The 19,170-nt window shown below is 42.1% G+C and overlaps 1 protein-coding gene across 7 annotated transcripts in view; it reads left to right on the top strand.

Moving 5' to 3' along the window:
• LOC113539712 (FERM domain-containing protein 5) overlaps positions 1 to 19,170 on the top strand; it is a 219,575-nt gene that overhangs the window by 134,526 nt on the left and 65,879 nt on the right. For 5 of the 7 annotated variants that reach the window (XM_026935694.3, XM_026935693.3, XM_053235173.1 and 2 more), the window contains one exon: positions 17,576 to 17,699. The exons of 1 other annotated variant lie outside the window; for it this stretch is intronic. In XM_026935694.3, the coding sequence (XP_026791495.1) occupies positions 17,576 to 17,699 (124 nt within the window). Of the gene's footprint in view, positions 1 to 17,575; positions 17,700 to 18,868; positions 18,885 to 19,170 lie in introns of those variants that run through there. One more of the 7 variants, XM_053235175.1, reaches the window with a different exon arrangement.

Below are 19,170 nucleotides of genomic sequence, written 5' to 3'. Positions count from 1 at the left end.
CATTGAGACAACCAGTCAGTAGTCAGTGTTACCACCTCTGACCTTGATCACAGCCTCACATCGCCTGTGCATGCTTGAGATGAATTTTTGGATATTCTGTTGAAGGATGGTTTGCCATTCCTCCAGCAATGCTGTTCGCAAATCCACACGGGTTCCTGGAGGGACCTGGCGTGCTTGCACTTTTGACTGTAGCTGCTCCCAAATGTGTTCAGTGGGGTTCAAGTCGGGTGATCGGGCTGCCCATTCCATCCTTGAGATGCCCTCCTCCTTCAAGAATTCCGTCACCAGCCTTGCTCGATGTGGGCGGGCGCTGTCATCCATAAGCACAAAATCTGGCCACATTACACCAGCATACGGTTGCACAACTGTTCTCAGGATTTAATCCCTATACCTTTGGCCTGTCAGGCTGCCATTTTCGACGATGACAAGCTCTGTCCTTCCACTCATGGAGATGCCTCCCCAAACCATGACCGATGATCCGCCAAAATTGTGATGCTGTACAACATTTTGTGGCAAATTTCTCTCCCCAGGGCGACACCAGACCCTCTTACGCCTGTCTAGGAAGTTCACACAGAACTGGGACTCATCTGTGAAGAGCACTGTACCCCACTCATTCAGTGTCCACTTGCGGTGTTCTGTGGCCCACTGCAGACGTGCCAGTTTGTGTGCTCTGGAAAGAGGCACCCTCACAGCTGGTCTTCTGGCTCTCAAGCCAACTTCATGAAGTCGTCTCCGCACAGTCTGAGTGGACACTCGCACCCCTGTTGCCTCCTGAAGGTCATTTCGCAGGCTGACTACAAGCATGAAATGATTTCTGCGGGCATGCAGGGTCAAGTATTGGTCTTGATTTGGTGTTGTGACCCGTTGTCTGCCTCCACCATGCCTTCTACTCACACTACCAGACCTTCTGGACCTGTTCCAGGCTCTGGAAATGACACTTTGAGACGTTCCCACTGTCTCTGCAACTTCACGCTGAGTCATGCCTCCTTGGAGCATCCCAATGGCCCTGTTGAGGTCAGAATCCTGCAATCTCACTAAACGTGGCATTTTCAATGCTTTCTGACCTCACGTGAAGCTTTCAGAGCCTTAAATGATGACAAGTTCCCAATTACGGACACCTGTGACAGGTCAATTGGTACCTAATGACAAAAAAATCATGTCTGGAGACCATCAACAGCCATGAAGGATGACATTTCATTAATGACAACATTGACTAATAACAGACTTACATGTTATGCATGAATTGTGTAAGAGACACATTTTGGTTTTAGCACAACTTTGATGAAAGGTTTTGATCCAAATGTTGACTAGTGTAATTTACTTAGGTTTTTGTACAGTGAACTCTAACTGGTATTCTGGTGAGATCCTAAAAAAGAAATAAATATTTTGGTTGTTGCTTGTTTTCATTCTTGAAAAATAATAATAAGAAAAGGTAAAAAAATTAAATAACAAAATTAAAACATATTATAATACATTCACATCAAAGCCATAAGATTTTAAAAATACAAGTTTTTATCTGATGCAAATTCTATTATCTCTCGAATTTAATTTTCAAACCCAAGTTCTTTAAATGATACCGAAACTTTGCTCATCGCCAAAGTTTCTTATCAGCATGCCAAGTTCCATGAGCACTTACTTTGTCCGTCCAGAGCACTAGAAAATGTTTAAGTTAATGCTGCGTTCGACTCGAGGTCGCAACTTGTAATTCCCAACTCGATATTCTTACTCGAGTTTCTTCCCCGTTTATGGTGTGACGTCAACCCAACATGGCCGAGCATCGCGTCAGAAATAAACACAGTAGCGCTTCTTAACTTTAAATTCAATTCAGTTCAATTCATTTTTATTTGTATAGCGCTTTTTACAAAGGTCATTGTCTCAAAGCAGCTTTACACAAACAAAAGTAAAGTGAAGTGTGTGTGCGCCGTCTCTGATGAGCAAGCAGGGCGACGGTGGCAAGGAAAAACTCCCTGAGATGGTGATAGGAAGAAACCTTGAGAGGAACCAGGCTCAACAGAGAACCCATCCTCATATGGGTTTACACTGTAGTGTGCGTGTGTGTGAGCACAATGTGTGTTGGTGTAGTCCATGGAAAACAGCTGAAGCGTTTTCGTGGCAGTATGAAGCATTGCCGGTGGACAGGTCCAGAGTGAAGGGGGGGAGGTCTGGATCACCGGCAGCTCAGGAGTGTAGTGGTTAGGTACACTCACAGTCACCGTGTGGAGATAAAACTCAACATCCACGAGTCCCCCAGATCTACTCCTTTGATAAAAACACTAGTCGCTAAATGCTAGGTTAAATAAATAAGTCTTCAACCTCGACTTAAACACTGAGACCGTGTCTGCTTCACGTACATTAACTGGGAGACTATTCCATAATTTTGGGGCTTGGTAAGAGAAAGTTCTGCCCCCTGCCGTGGTTTTGGCAATGCGTGGTACTGATAGACAGCCTGCATCCTTAGAGCGAAGTAGGCGCGGCGGAACGTAAGGTACTAACATATCGCTTAAATACTGCGGAGCGAGACCGTTTAATGCTTTATAGGTTAGGAGTAATATTTTAAAATCGATGCGGAATCTTACTGGGAGCCAGTGTAATGTAGATAAGACTGGCGTGATATGCTCATACTTCCTAGTCCTAGTCAGGACCCTCGCTGCTGCGTTCTGAACTATCTGAAGCTTATTTATGCATCTAGACGAGCATCCAGATAGTAAAGCATTACACTAATCTAATCTGGACGTGATAAATGCATGGACTAGTTTTTCAGCATCACTTAGCGAAAGTATATTTCTAATCTTAGCAATATTTCTGAGGTGGAAAAATGCTAACCTGCTTACATTATCTACATGCGCCTCAAATGAGAGATTAGAGTCTATAATCACACCGAGATCTTTTACTGTTAGACTACTTGAAACAGAGAGACCATCTAAAGTAACAGTGTGATCTCTAAACTTACTTCTAGCGGCTTGTGGTCCCAGTACCAGAACCTCTGTTTTTTCTGGGTTTAGCAGGAGAAAGTTGCTTAGCATCCAGTCTCTTATGTCTATCGCACATGCCTCAACTTTCTTTAACTGGCTATTCTCATCTGGCCTAGCTGAGACGTATAACTGTGTGTCATCAGCATAACAATGGAAGCTAATATTATGTTTGCGGATTATGTTACCTAAAGGGAGCATGTATAACGTGAAAAGCAGTGGGCCTAAGACTGAACCCTGCGGAATGCCATATTCTACTTGATAACGTGCTGAGTGGTCACCGTTTAAATCTACAAACTGATAGCGATCGGTTAAATAAGATCTAAACCAGTCAAGGGCTGAGCCCTTAATTCCTACGACCTTTTCCAGTCTGTGAAGAAGGATATTATGGTCGATAGTGTCGAACGCTGCGCTAAGGTCGAGTAAAATTAATAGACTAATGCAACCCCGATCAGAGGCTAATAGCAAGTCATTGACTACTTTGACTAATGCTGTCTCTGTGCTGTGGTGGGGCCTGAAACCTGACTGATAAAGTTCATAGATATTATTACTTTGTAGATATGAAATTAGCTGCTGCGCTACTACTTTCTCTAATATTTTAGATAGAAAGGGAAGGTTTGAAATCGGCCTATAGTTAGTTAAGTTGTTAGGGTCAAGGTCTGGTTTCTTCACTAGTGGTTTAATAACAGCTAATTTAAGTGATTTTGGAACGTACCCATTGCTCAGTGAGGAATGATTATGATTTATAAATGATTTATACTGTATAAATGATTTATACTGTATAAATGATTTATACTGTATATACAAGTATTTGCGTTGGATCAATCAACATACAGACATGTTTTCTTGTTAAATCTATAACACTGGCTATACAGTTCACTGTTTTGAAGAGGAAAATATCTAATAATAACATTACTCACAACAGTAGCTAACAAAAGCTTGCTTTTGTTATTAACAAAAGACGAACATAGGGTCCTTCTTTTTTCCCACTTCATCGGTCGAACATGCCCAGGTTGAAAATGACGTAATTCCGACAGGCGAATTACCACTTACGAGAGAAGTTAAACTTTTCAAACCTGTACCAATTCCATACCTCTGAAGTAATATTTCCACCTTTCTTTGCTCGATTAAGAGCTGCCGGTTTCTATCATGGCGTGGTGGTGTTGTTGTTTAATCTAAGCATACTAAAAATAAAATATGTATAAGATTCCTGTAAAATCTCAATTTGTGAAATGTGAAATGTGAAAATCGCGTTAATTCAATTTAAATTCAAATTAACCGAATTAATTGTGAAAATCGCCCAGCACTGACTGAAACACTCGGATACTAAATTATTTCTGCTTGCGTATAGCATCGATTCCAAACTTTTGGGTTGAATCTTAAGGAATCCCAAACTTGCCCAAATAAGAAATAATTACATACATACATACAACAAATCTACAAAGAAATGTAAAAATAAATAAATAATGAGTATTTATACTTTATTTCCTTATTTATGTATTATCGTATTTATTTATTTTTTTAATTTAATTGCTTATACAGTTATTTATTTTCACATTTATTTCTACATTTCCTTGTCCGTATGGTAATGGAGGCCGTGTTTTACTTCAGACATCACAATCGAGCTCAGAGTGTTGGCGTAGGCACGGCCGAAGCTCTGAGGCTACAGTGACATCTTGTGGTTTGACAAAATGAAATGCAAGAGATGGGCGTGGACGTGCCTTTGAGTAGTGTAAGTCGAACAGGGAATGAATGACTGAGGTGGGCGATAAGGCCAAAATCACGGTTTAAGTAATTTAATATCACCATTACTGTATGTATATAGGGTGACTATACATACTCTTTATCCCGGACATGGCTTTAAAAAACATCCGGTCGGAATTTCTAAAATGTATTGTCACACATGAACAGAAACCACATCTTCAGCAGATCTTATAACAGACACTGTGACACGGAAGCACGTGAAATGACCCAGTATTAATCACATTTAATATAGATGCGCTGGATGTGGCTGATAGAGCTTACTGATAGAGTTTATTGTCGACTAGACTCGCTCACCAGCTCAGATTGCGGAGACCAACCACAAGCGCGCATTTCACTGACTTCTACGCAAGCATATTTATGCGTTTGAAACGCGACTGCAAATTTAGTTTACATTCGCATTTCCTAATTTTGCATGCACAACATGCACAACATGATTTGCTGAGTAGTTCGACACCAAATTAGTGAATATTGGTCAAAAATCCTAGGACTAGTTTGCAAAAGTAGGTTTTGCATATTATGTAAATTAGCAAAAAAAAAAAAATTAATTAAATTAAATCCAATCCAATCTACTGCAACTGTCTTCAGTTCCTGCTTGTTCTTGGGGCATTTTCCCTTCAGTTTTGTCTTCAGCAAGTGAAATGCATGCTCAATCGGATTCAGGTCAGGTGATTGACTTGGCCATTGCATAACAGTCCACTTCTTTCCCTTCAAAAACTCTTTGGTTGCTTTTGCAGTATGCTTTGGGTCATTGTCCATCTGCACTGTGAAGCGCCGTCCAATGAGTTCTGAAGCATTTGGCTGAATATGAGCAGATAATATTGCCCGAAACACTTCAGAATTCATCCTGCTGCTTTTGTCAGCAGTCACATCATCAATAAATACAAGAGAACCAGTTCCATTGGCAGCCATACATGCTCACGCCATGACACTACTACCACCATGCTTCACTGATGAGGTGGTATGCTTAGGATCATGAGCAGTTCTGTTCCTTCTCCATACTCTTCTCTTCCCATCACTCTGGTACAAGTTGATCTTGGTCTTATCTGTCCATAGGATGTTGTTCCAGAACTGTGAAGGCTTTTTTAGATGTCGTTTGGCAAACTCTAATCTGGCCTTCCTGTTTTTGAGGCTCACCAATGGTTTACATCTTGTGGTGAACCCTCTGTATTCACTCTGGTGAAGTCTTCTCTTGATTGTTGACTTTGACACACATACACCTACCTCCTGGAGAGTGTTCTTGATCTGGCCAACTGTTGTGAAGGGTGTTTTCTTCACCAGGGAAAGAATTCTTCGGTCATCAACCACAGTTGTTTTCCGTGGTCTTCCGGGTCTTTTGGTGTTGCTGAGCTCACCGGTGCGTTCCTTCTTTTTAAGAATGTTCCAAACAGTTGTTTTGGCCACGCCTAATGTTTTTGCTATCTCTCTGATGGGTTTGTTTTGTTTTTGCAGCCTAATGATGGCTTGCTTCACTGATAGTGACAGCTCTTTGGATCTCATCTTGAGAGTTGACAGCAACAGATTCCAAATGCAAATAGCACACTTGAAATGAACTCTGGACCTTTTATCTGCTCATTGTAATTGGGATAATGAGGGAATAACACACACCTGGCCATGGAACAGCTGAGAAGCCAATTGTCCCATTACTTTTGGTCCCTTAACCAAAACACACACCAGGGTCCAAAACTCTGCCATTTCTGAGTATGCAGTTTTTGGTAGGCTGTATTTCTTCCCCAAATGTATTAATTAGAAAATTAACTTGACATGGGCCAACTTTAATGAAATTTGAGGGGGTACATGCAATGGCTTAAAATTTCATTGACCTGTAGAGGCCAAACAGTTTAGCCAATCAAAATTGTTTTAGAATGTTTTTGTCATTAAACACTCTACTTGCTACATTTTATATTTTCACCTAGGACCAGTTTGAAAAAGAATGTTTTTCAGAAAATTAAAAATAGCAGAAAGGATGTCAGCCAAAGGTAATTAAACCATATGGCAGAAAGATGCAGGCGGACTCAGGAATTCTGCTGCTATAACAAGTTTCACACTATTTCCTACAGTTGTGAAGCTATAAACCACAGGTAAATTAATTTATTATAGCACCTCCTTCTGGTGGGTATGGGTCATTTCATTTAGCTGAGTAGGGGTTGGTATATGGGACATTACCAAATTTGCTGGCAATATTTCAGTGATAACCCTGTCTTATAGTTGTTTAAGTACAGTAGGCTCTGCCTCATTAGAACTGATTGACACGTGGCGGCCCTATTGTTTTTGATCATTATTGAGGTTCACTCTGCTGAGAATTTGGACACCACAATTGTGAAGATAGGTCAAAAATCGTAGGACTAATTACCAATTATTGAGGTTCACGCCAAATTTGTGAAGATAGGCCAATAAGCCTATCTTCTAGTTCGCAAAAGTCGGTTTTGCATATTATACAAATTAGCAAAAAATCTAAATGGATAGAGCTAAACTGCTACTTGCAGCGTTTTTGTTTGGGGGAACCCAGGGAATCGGAGGAACAAAGAATTTTGATTAGGATTCACGGTTCTTGAGATATGGACCAAAACATAAAACCCTGCGCTACAAGAATACAGTCCTTTCTGAAAGTATTGGACCAGCAATGCCAATTCTTTTGTTTTTACTATACACTGAAGTAATTTGGGTTTGAGATCAAAAGACGAATATGATACGATAGTTCAGAATTTTACCTTTCGTTTCTTGATATTTACACTGAGATGTGTTGAACTTAGAACTTACTGTAGAACTTATAACATGGTACCTTTGGTGGGAGACCACCCAATTTTAGGTGAAGTAACATTTTATGTCAGATGTGTTGCTGTATACACTATATGGCCGTGATTGATCAGGCGTATGTGGACGCCTGATCAATCACACCCATATGTGCTATATGAACATCCCATTCCAGATTTAGTGCCCATTTGCTGTTATAACCTCCACTCTTCTGGGAAGGCTTTCTCCCAAATTTTGGAGCATGTCTTGACAGATTTGTGCCCATTCATCCACAAGAGTATTAGTGAGGACAGGCACTGATATTGGATGAGAAGGCCTGGTGCAAAGTCAGCATTCCAGTCCATCCCGAAGGTGTTCAATGGGGTTGAGGTCAAAGCTTTGTGCAAGGCCGCTCAAGTTCTTCCACACCAATCTTGGCACACCCCGCTTAGTACACAGGGGCATTCTGATGCCGAAACAGTTTTGGGCTAAGCCACATAGTTCCAGTGAAAGGAAATCTTAATCCTACAGCATACAAAGACATTCTAGACAATTGTGTCCTTCCAACTTTGTGGCAACAGTTTGGGGAAGGCCCAGATATACTACTTTTGGCCATACAGTGTATTTCACTTACCTGCCTATTTATGTCACATGTGGCTGAATATCTTCTCATAATTTGCTAATAAAATCATAGAGCTACGGCAATTTGGATGTTGACCAACTCTGAGATAAAAACAAGATCTTTCCTAGAAGGTTTCCCAGGCACCAATATACCTCAAATGCATGTTCTTTGTCTATTTTTTCAGCCAGTTGTTTGGGGTAAAGTTTGGTAAAGGTCTCATTTCCTCTCCTAAATGTGAACAGAGGGTCGGAGATGACAACTTTGACTACTATTTTCTTCTTTGTGCTGTCTGGTAGTGTTTGCCTGGTAGTGTTCTAAAGTGACACTGTAAAATTTCAGTCTTGTTTAATCATTTACTCCTGTGTGCATTATGACAGTGCCAATGTCTTTTTAAAAACAGTGGGAAGTTTTTTTTCACGATACTTAAGACTTAAGCACCAGGGAAGCGTAAAAGAAGACTTAAGCACCAGGGAAGCGTAAAACACACCTCTAGCATGAGCAGAGTTCAGGAATGAAATACTTATTGAAATAAAAAATAATTAAAGGAAATAAATAGCTAATATTAGCTACCTACAAATTCTCAACTAGTGTGACAAAAAGCAGCTGTTTGTCATGTCTACGCTGAAATCGGCATCAAACTCCATTCCCTGGAGTATATTGCGGCCTACAGACTTGGCCACCATGGACTACAAATCCCATAACACAGGCTCATTGTCATGTTCACACTTACCTGATTACTGATTATGCATATTTGGTTTCAATCCCCCACAACCCTATAAATACAGACCATGGACTTACTTACACTGTGAAGTGTTGCTCAGTGTTGTTTATTCACCTGATATTCCTTTCGTTTCTGTGTATGCTCATCTGGTTTTCGATCTTACTTTGTCTATCTGGTTTTTGATTCTGGTTTTGTCCTGGTTATCCTGTGTGCTGATTGCCTGAACTCTTGCCTGTTTTTTGACTGCGACTTTTCTCCAAAACAATTTGGAGCAGTCTGTCTGTCCTATTTTCATAATAAAGCACTTTTGCAACTTCAGTCATCTCAGCTGCCTGACATGTTTTTCTAAGACTGCCCTGTATTTGACTTCATCTAACTTAGCCTAAACCCTGACCAGTTTCCAAATCGCTGCTGATGAAAAGCATCCCCACAACATGATGCTACCTCTATCATGCTTCACATGCTGTTTACAGGGTGATGAGCACCATTGTGTTTCTGCCAAAAGTAGTGGGCCCAAAAGTTTCATTTTGGTATTTTCAGACCAGAGAACCTTTTTACACATTTGCTGAGTCTCCAACATGTTTTTGGCAAACTCCAAATGAGATTTCAAATGGCTTTTTTTCTTAAATAATGTCTTTGTTTTCACCACTCTTTCATAAAGCCCACCTTTGTGGTGTGTCCAGGCTATGACTGTCCTGTGAACAGGATGAGCTTCTCCCATCTGAACTGTGGATCTCTCCAACTACTTCAAAGTTACCCTTGGTCTACTGTGTCCTTCTTTAACACCTTCTTTACTTTTATCACTTTTGATCACCTTTGGTGAATGGTCTCCTCTAGCCAGTTGTGCAGTATTCAGTTTGTTAATAATGGATTTAATGGTGCTCTTCAGGATGTTCAAATTGGGTATGTTACAATTAATTTAGGGGTTTCCCCTTAATGGTGGTAATTACTTATGCAATCACAACTTTTACATAGTTTATTTGTATACAGTGCAGTTGCAAAGTACATTGATGTTCCAATACTATGGGCTAGTTTGTGTAGATTCATGATATATAATCAGAATTAAGTCCATTTCAGGTTGTAACACTACAAAATGTGGAAAAGTTCAAAGGGGGGTGAATACTTATGTAATGCATGGCCCCATCCTTCATAGGCAGAGTCCACAGAACTCTTTAGTGATGGTGGGAGCGCTGTTTAGAGTCTGACCCAGATGGTAAATGAGGGCATTCAGGCAGTTGCTAGAGAAGAACTATATAAGAACGCAGATTTTGTAACATGGCCTTGCTCAGAAATGGCTTTCACGTGAGGTCACTTCAAATGGAGTCAAGAGACACTCACATATCCTTTTTTGTTTCATTCAATCATTTTACAAATTAATTTTGTGGTCTAATATTTTGAAATGTTATTGGGGGGTCACATTTCAGACAAGCCACCTCTGCTAATCAAAGTAGCATTGTGTCCCAAATTGCATACTTAGCGCAAGATGGCGCTGCACATGGCACCGCACATGGCAGCCTCGGTTTGTTGTTCCTTGGTACTTGTACTATTTTTGTTTGTTTGTCCTTTCTTAAGCAACTTTTTTTCCGATCAGCTTTACAAGAAACGAACTGCTGGACATCAGAAATAGCACACCAAATAACTTTTTGCCAACGTTTGAGCATTCAGACATTTTACTGGACATTTTATTCGGAGGAGCTGCGATCCTATACAAGCGCTCCAGGCGACGCAAACGAGGGAAGCGCGTTGGTGTGCTCATGAAATTCCGACAGCGTAGTTTTAGGACTCCGCTGCCGAGCATTCATCTGGCGAATCTCCGCTCCCTAGCAAATAAATCAGCAACTCCTCACCCACACAAACAAGGACTTTTTAAACTCTGCTGCGCTTTGCTTCACGGAAACCTGACTGAATGGAGCCATCCCGGACATCGCGCTTCATCTAACAGGCTTCCAGCTGTTAAGAGCGGATCGCGTCACCAAGTCGTCGGGGAAAACGAGAGGCGGTGGATTAAGTTTTTATATCAATGAAGGCTGGTGTACAGACATGACAGTTTTAAAGAAGATGTGCTGCCCAAATTTGGAAGCTCTCTTTATTAACTGTAAGCCTTTTTATTCACTGCGGGAGTTTTTGTCTTTTATTCTGGTGAGTGCGTACATTCCTCTTGACACGCGTGTAAACGCGGCACTAGAACTGTTGGCCGATCAGATCACACACACAGAGCAGCGTTACCCAGACTCTTTCATTATCATTCTCAGTGATTCTAATAAAGCTAATCTCACCCGCGAACTGCCTAAATACAGACAGCACATCACATGCCCCACCAGGGACAGCAATATACTGGACCATTGCTACACTGTTTTAAAGGATGCATACCACTCTGTCCCCCGAGCAGCTCTGGGACTCTCTGATCACTGTTTGGTTCATCTTCTACCAGCCTACAAGCAGAAACTTAAATCTGCTAAGCCTGTATTAAAAACTGTAAAGAGACGGACTACTGAAGCAGACCGGGGTTTTTTACAAGCCTGCTTCGACTGCACTGATTGGAGTGTTTTTGAGGCTGCAGCTACTGATCTGGATGAGCTTACTGACACTGTGACGTCCTACATCAGTTTCTGTGAGGACATGTGTGTTCCCACCAGGACTTATTTAACATTTAACAACGACAAACTTCAGTGCAAAAACTCAGACAGACAAAAGTTCAGTGCAAAACTCAAACAGCTTCGCCAGGCCAAAGAGAACGCCTACAGAAGTGGGGAGAAAGCCTTGTACAAACAGGCCAAATACACACTAAATAGGGAGATAAAAGTGACAAAGCACAACTACTCTGAAAAGCTGAAAAAACAGCTTTTAAATAATGAATCTGCATCAGTGTGGAAAAGCCTGAAAGCCATCACCAGCTACAAGACCCCATACCCCAGCACTGAGGCCAATCAACAACTGGCTGAAGACCTGAACGAGTTCTACTGTAGGTTCGAAAAGCCTGGTCTGACACCCCACACCCGCTCTGACCATCTCACAACACAGCCATCAACACCCTCCCCCTCCCTCCCCCCTACTGTACTTAAGATCTGTGAAGATGATGTTCAATTCAATGCTTGAACATCAATTTTATTTGTATAGCGCTTTTAACAATGGACATTGTCACAAAGCAGCTTTACAGAAATAAATGAATTCACAAAAATATATTGTAAATATTTGAATTTATCACTGTGAATTTATCCCTAATGAGCAAGCCAGTGGCGACGGTGGCAAGGAAAAACTCCCCGAGATGATATGAGGAAGAAACCTTGAGAGGAACCAGGCTCAAAAGGGAATCCATCCTCATCTGGGTGCAACGGATAGTGCGATTATAAATAAATCCCTTCTATTGTGTACTATATGGACAAATAGTGCAATTGTGCAACCAATAAATTCATCACAGTTTTTGCTAGAAGTCCGGCTGGTTAAAATCTATCCACTGTCCACTGATGGAGTCCTGAGTACGAAGCTGCTCGTGGCAACTGCAGCCCCAAAGCCTCTACAGCAATCGCAGTCCCAAGCCATTACAGTACAGCTCCCCATATGTGATCCCCAAGCCATCTCCACAGCCCCCAGGTGGCACCATCCCCAGCAATCCAAACAGTTCTTCAGGCCGTCCATATGGGGCCACCCCCAGCAGCAGCAAGCGAACTCAACCGATGAGAACTCCAACGCAAAGTCTTCAGGAAACAGAAGATAAGGAAAGCCAAATGCCAAAGTGTCTCTGCAGCCTGCCTCAAAGCCTGTGCTGTCCAGCTATCATCCATCTTCACATTGATCTTCAACAGATCACTGGAGCTGTGTGAAGTCCCCTCCTGCTTCAAATGCTCCACCATCATCCCTGTACCCAAGAAACCAAAAATCACAGGACTAAATGACTACAGACCTGTTGCTTTAACGTCTGTGGTCGTGAAGTCATTTGAGAGGTTGGTGTTGGCCTACTTGAAGGACATTACTGGACCATTGCTGGACCCCCTGCAGTTTGCTTACCGAGCAAACAGGTCTGTGGATGATGCAGTTAATATGGGATTGCACTACATCCTCCTACATCTGGACAATCCAGGGACTTATGCAAGGATCTTGTTTGTGGACTTCAGCGCCGCTTTCAACACCATCATCCCAGATACCCTTCTGAATAAACTGACACAGCTCTCTGTACCCACCTCCATCTGTCAGTGGATCACCAGCTTCCTGACAGACAGGCAGCAGCTAGTGAGGCTGTGAAAATTCACATCCAACACCCGCACCATCAGCACTGGAGCTCCTCAGGGCTGCGTTCTCTCCCCACTGCTTTTCTCCCACTACACAAATGACTGCACCTCTAAAGACCCCTCTGACAAGCTCCTGAAGTTTGCAGATGACATTACAGTCATTGTTCTCATCCAGGACAGCGACGAGTCTGCTTACAGACAAGAGGTTGAGCAGCTGGCAGTCACAACAACCTGGGGCTGAACATGCTCAAAACTGTGGAGATGATAGTGGACTTCAGGAGAAACCCCCCCTGCTCTCCCCCTTCTCACCATCATGGACAGCACCATGGCTGTAGTGGAGTCATTCAAGTTCCTGGGCACCACCATCTCTCAGGACCTGAAGTGGGACATTCACACTGACTCCATTGTGAAAAAGGCCCAGCAGAGGTTGTTCTTCCTTCGTCAACTGAAAAAGTTCAACCTGCCACAGGCGCAAATGACACAGTTTTACTCGGCTGTTATTGAGTCGATTCTGTGCTCTTCTATAACTGTCTGGTTTGGGTCAGCCAGCAAATCAGATATAAGAAGACTGCAACGGACTGTTAGGACAGCAAAAAGGATCATTGGTGTGCACCTGCCCAACCTTCAAGACTTGAACAAGTCCAGAGTGAAGAAACAGATAGGTAACATCATCACAGACCCCTCTCACCCTGGCCACAACCTGTTTGCACTTCTCCCTTCAGGCAGATGTTACAGATCTCTGTGCACTAGAACATCTAGGCATAAAAACAGTTTTTTTCCCCCATGCCATCTCCAGCTTAAACAGCTAACACAGGAATCATTACCTGTGTTCTGTAATTCATTTCTGTAATTCATCCTCCATCTCTAATTACTGCCTCTTTCTCAAGTATTATGTTAATACATATGCATCTCTTTATTTATACAGCTGTATATAGAGTAAATAATGCACAAATCTGTACATAAATCTTTTGTTCCCGATTCATACACACTATTATTCTTTATTGTTAAGTCTTACTATTTAAATGTTTTCTGTTCTCATGTCAGATATGTATCTATGTATGTATGTATGTATGTATGTACCTTAAAAAAACCACAACAAATTCCTTGTGTGTCTGCGCACACACTTGGGGAATAAAGCTAATTCTGATTCTGATACTTATGTAATATTCTAGACCATTATTGAGTACTAATACTAATACAGTTTTCCTGTTAGTGTTTGAATTTTAAAAACTTCTCATGTCAATTTCTAAGCTACTAAAGGGTCTTTTCTGTATACCAGCGTTCTCGATTTTCTAGATTAGTAAATCTAGTTTACTAATTAGTAAACTATATGGCCAAAAGTATGTGGACACCTGACCACCTGACATCCCAGCCCGATCCTGTTCCAGAATGACAATGCCCCTGTGCACAAAGCAAGGTCCATAAAGACGTAGGTGTGCTAAGGTTGGTGTGAAAGAACTTGAGTGGCCTGTACAGAGCCCTGACTTCAACCCCACTGAACACTTTGGGATGAATTGGAATGCTGAATGCTCACCAGGTCTTCCTGTCCAACATAAGTGCCAACCTCACTAATGTTGTTGTGGTTTAATGGACACGAATCCCCATAGCCATTCTCCAAAATCTAGTGCAAAGCCTTCCCAGAAGAGGGGAGATTATTATAACAGTAAAGGTGGACTAAGTCTATAATGGGATGTTCACTAAGCACATATGGGTGTGATTGGTCAGGTGTCCATACTTTGGGCAAAATAGTGTACTTTTGAATGTAACATCAGAGTTGTTGATTTAAGGGGCAGCCTATAACAACAATCATGATGACAACAGAAAGTTTTACGAGAGACATAGCTAGTCAGTGTGCTCAATATGGCTGTGCATAAAATCGCTAAACATTTCACAGTTGGAACTTGAAAACCTGATGGAGAAGTCCGACATGCTATCTAGTGTATATCGCTTTTAAATCTTCCTCGTGTACCTAAGATAGACAGGCGAGTGTGTGAACAATGCTGCTCACATTACCACTGCTCCTGCATGTACACGCAAAGCCATGCATCAAGTATAAACCAGACCACTCTGATCTGAATGGTTGAAGTGCCAGATACCAGCAAATGATCAATGTGGTGGCATCCTTCATGCAGTGGAGCCATTGGAAAGGGGTGTGATCAGAACAGAGGGTGAAAGGGCACTCCAATAGGTTGCACTGGACCGGATCTGGTGCAGTTTGACCATGGCCCAAGCCCAGATACCATAATTCCACCTGCCCAAGTTCCAGTTGGAACTTGAATATGAAGCCATGCATCAAGTATAAACCAGACCCTTCTGATTTGCATTGGCCTTCAGTGTTATAGCTGAACTCTTGGACACTTCTCTGCCAACTGCCATTTTTGCCTGAGCACTCAGTTTGGCCTAATCTTGGAAGTGCCATTTTTTGCACTTTCTTATAATGGATTTCACAGTGCTCCACAGTGCTTCACTGCCCTCTGTCCAACACATCAGTCTGTACAATAAAAGGGAGAGAAAAGTCAGGTGAATGCAACAGTGGAATGAAACAGAAGGGTGACAAATTGGTGTAACCCAAATGCTGGGGAAAAGGCCATTTTTTTCCCAAGATATTGGAGTCAAGGGAATCTGCCAATATGCCTTGGTTTAGTCCATTGTCGAATAAAAGTGAGCCACACATAACCGATCGAGCAGTTCAATGCGAGGCATTGGGTATGCGTCAAATTTAAACACCATGTTGACTTTTCTAAAGTCCACACAAAAATGGACAGACTCATCGGTCTTGCGCATGAAGACCACCGGCCTGCTCCAATCACTGTGGGACTACCCCCATGTCGAGTATAGCCTTGAGTTCCTCCAGAACCACACTTTTTTTGTGTTCAGGCAACTGGTATGGGCAGCTGCGCACAACCACACCTGGAGGAGTCTCAATGTGGTGATCTATGAGGTCTGTGTGACCAGGTAAACCAGGCTAAAAAAACATCTGAAAATTCAACCTGGCAACCTGTGCTCTCTGGAATGGTGAGAGGTGGTTCCCACAGAGAACCAGAGTGAATTGGGCCACACTTATTGGACTTTCCTTCTGGTCCCAGCCTCTCCCTCTCGGGAACCAGAGCCACAGGAACCACCTCTCTCCACGGTTTCAGGAGATTGAAGTCGTTATTTGAAGTGTATCCGTTCGCCTGACTTCATAGTCTAGTCGACTTCTAAGACTTGCCATCTGACCTCAAAGGGTCCTTACCACTCTGCGGGTAATTTAGAGCTTAATGTGGGTAGTAAAATGAGTAGTCTATCTCCCAGTGCAAATTCCCTTAGCTGAATACCCCTGTTACACAGCCGGGATTCAGCTGCTGCACAGCTGATCTTGGCGAGCTGCAGTGACTGTAAGCATTGGCAGTGCTCCTCAGGTGTCTGGCTGATGCTCTGCAGGACTGCCCTCTTGACGCTGGAATACTCCAGCTGTGCCCGGGGCAGCAGCTGCTGGATGCTGAGCTGGGCATCCCCTGATAGCAAGGGAAGGATTCGCAGAGCAAATTCCTGCTCCGGCCATCCCCATGCAGCTACTCCACGCTCAAAGAGTTCTGTACTGGGCTGCAGAAGCTTCTGGAATGCCCGCTGGCTCTAGGCCTGTTCCTGTGCAAGGGCTTCGAAGTGCTGCTGCTGCTTGTGGCACAGGTCGAGGAACACTTGGCATGGGGTTTGTTGGAGGGTGGTGAGGGCCGTGACGATCTTGGCTAGAGGGGAGGTTTACATGGCGAGTCTAGTTTCAGCACCACTGTAGAACCCTGGTGTGCGAGGATGTGAAGGAAGACTCGAGAGACAGTCGAAATCTTAACTGAGCTCCGGGCTCATGAGTATTCATACTACGCTTTTCAGCACACTTTCAAAACTCAACAGAAAACCCTCGCAGTTTTTGCTCCATCAAGTTCAAGTTCATGCTTCTTGGCATGTGTACGTGTGTGCGCGTGTGTCACAAGCTCTGCCAAGTGGTCTCGCACTCTGTCTCTCATGGGTTATGGGAGCCACTGAAAGCACAGACAGACACAAACAAGTAGACTGCCTGTAATCAGACACAGGTAAGAATAGCCGTGCGTTACCTGCCAGTTCAACCTGCCTCCTCTCCATCCACAGCTGAAGCTCAACCACGTCCCCACCGCAACACTTCCATTGAAGGCACTGTAAAATTTCAGCGATTGACTAATAAGTTACAAAATGCTATTCTTTTTTCCAGTTTGAACGGCTATGGAAATAGGCCCAGTCATCATACATCATGGATGATAATCAAAATTGTATAATTATTAAAATAAAAATGCATAATTAAAATAGTATATTGAATATATAAATATAATACAATAATGGCAAGTTCAAGGTGAAAATCTTTTTGATAGAAATATCCAGCAAATTATTTTTTAATAAAATATGCTGTGCTTTGTCACCGCAGTGTAGGCAGGTAATGTCAAGGAAGCTGGACATAAACCACTCAGAATAGACATAAAAATGCATAAAGAATTTCAGATGTTTTCTGTCTGTTTTCTGGCATTTTCTGCAGCTGAGATTGGAGACTATGACCCAGGGAAGCATCCCGAAGGCTACAGCTCCAAGTTCCAGTTCTTCCCTAAGCATTCAGAGAAGCTGGAAAGAAGGATCGCAGAGATCCACAAGACAGAACTGATGTAAGGATGGCTTGATGTGCTTCTGGTATCAGTAAAAGTGGCTTAAGACATTCTAAAGGCAGTAAATGTTAATTCCCATTTTACACACAAATTGTTGGTTTATTCTGGGAATGCCCACTCAGGAGGTCTAGGTCTAGTAGAGGTTTTCAATATGTTTAATTTTTAAAGCCCAGGGGGAAACTTGTTTTCAGCTTTAGGCCTAAATGAGCTGACGGCAACACAAGCAATGAAAGTATTTCTCATCATTTCTCACCAAGTAATAAAGTGGATCTAAATTTGTCCTTGCTGATATATGGTTTGTAGTATTTCAGGTACTGTGTTTTTCTTTTTGAATATGTGTAACCTAATAGGATAAAGGGGGAGGTTTACATGCAAGGAATTATGAAAGAAGGGATCACCATGCCAGAACACCATATAGAGAAAAAATTATTAAATATCGTGTCCTTAACTGTTTTCAACCAACAACCCACCTAATGAACTACTGTAAGGGTTGGGTTTGGGGCAATTAGAGGTCACAGGGATCATATGAGAGACTACTGTTTCTGTGTGGTTATCTGTTTTACTGCACCAACATAAATTGTGTCCACTGCTGGCCTCTTGTGTTCCTTCTGCTGCATTGCTATCTAAACTGATATTGGAACCTCATCTCCTTAATGCTAATTAATGCTTAATGCATTTATTAGGTGCTCCTTTAATAGAATCTTGTATAATGAACATGTGTTTATGTAATTACCAGAATAATTTAATTAGTTTATATTAGTAATATGTTTTAAATTTTTATCTTCTTAAAAATTACAGCTAGTAGCTCCTATTTGCCACATGTAGACATGAGCAGTGGTTGACTGATATGGGTTTTCAGTATCCAGTGATAATATTTACAGAGTGGGGAGGCTGATGGCCACTGTGGTGGGATTTTCCCCCCAGATACCATAGAACCATATAATAACAAACGTACTGAATATTTATTTCACATATTCACTGAAGAACACTTAAAAGAGAAAGAAAAAAAACATTACATTAACTTCTATTAACTGGCTATTTCAAGGAATGAAACAGCTAAAAGATTCATGAAGGCTTAAATACAAATAAAAAATGGAAAAAGTGCTTTTTCTTCAACACTTTTCTGTGATTACAGTTAGGAGTCCCGTGATGTCACAAAGGGCCAATCTCGCACACACTTTGCAGGTACGTGCCCCTGCACTTTGTCACGTAGCCACTTGTCCCCAACATTAATCCTCTGTTTACTCACTCACATGCTTAAATACCACCCTGCATGCTAATTGCCACAAAATCCAAAAAATAAATACCCCAGTAACCTCTAATTACTCCAAATGTGAATATCCACTGACTGCTGATTGTCCCAAAACCCAAAAATAAATACCCACTGACTTCTAATTTCCCTAATGCACAAATAGGAATGCCCCCTGACTGCTAAATGCCTCGAAAAGGTTAATTGAAAGGCAGTTTAAAC

This window comes from Pangasianodon hypophthalmus, chromosome 6 (genome assembly GCF_027358585.1).
Source record: "Pangasianodon hypophthalmus isolate fPanHyp1 chromosome 6, fPanHyp1.pri, whole genome shotgun sequence".
Taxonomy (NCBI): domain Eukaryota; kingdom Metazoa; phylum Chordata; class Actinopteri; order Siluriformes; family Pangasiidae; genus Pangasianodon; species Pangasianodon hypophthalmus.
Note: the sequence above shows the minus strand (reverse complement) of the source record. Positions and strands in the feature narration are given on the sequence as shown.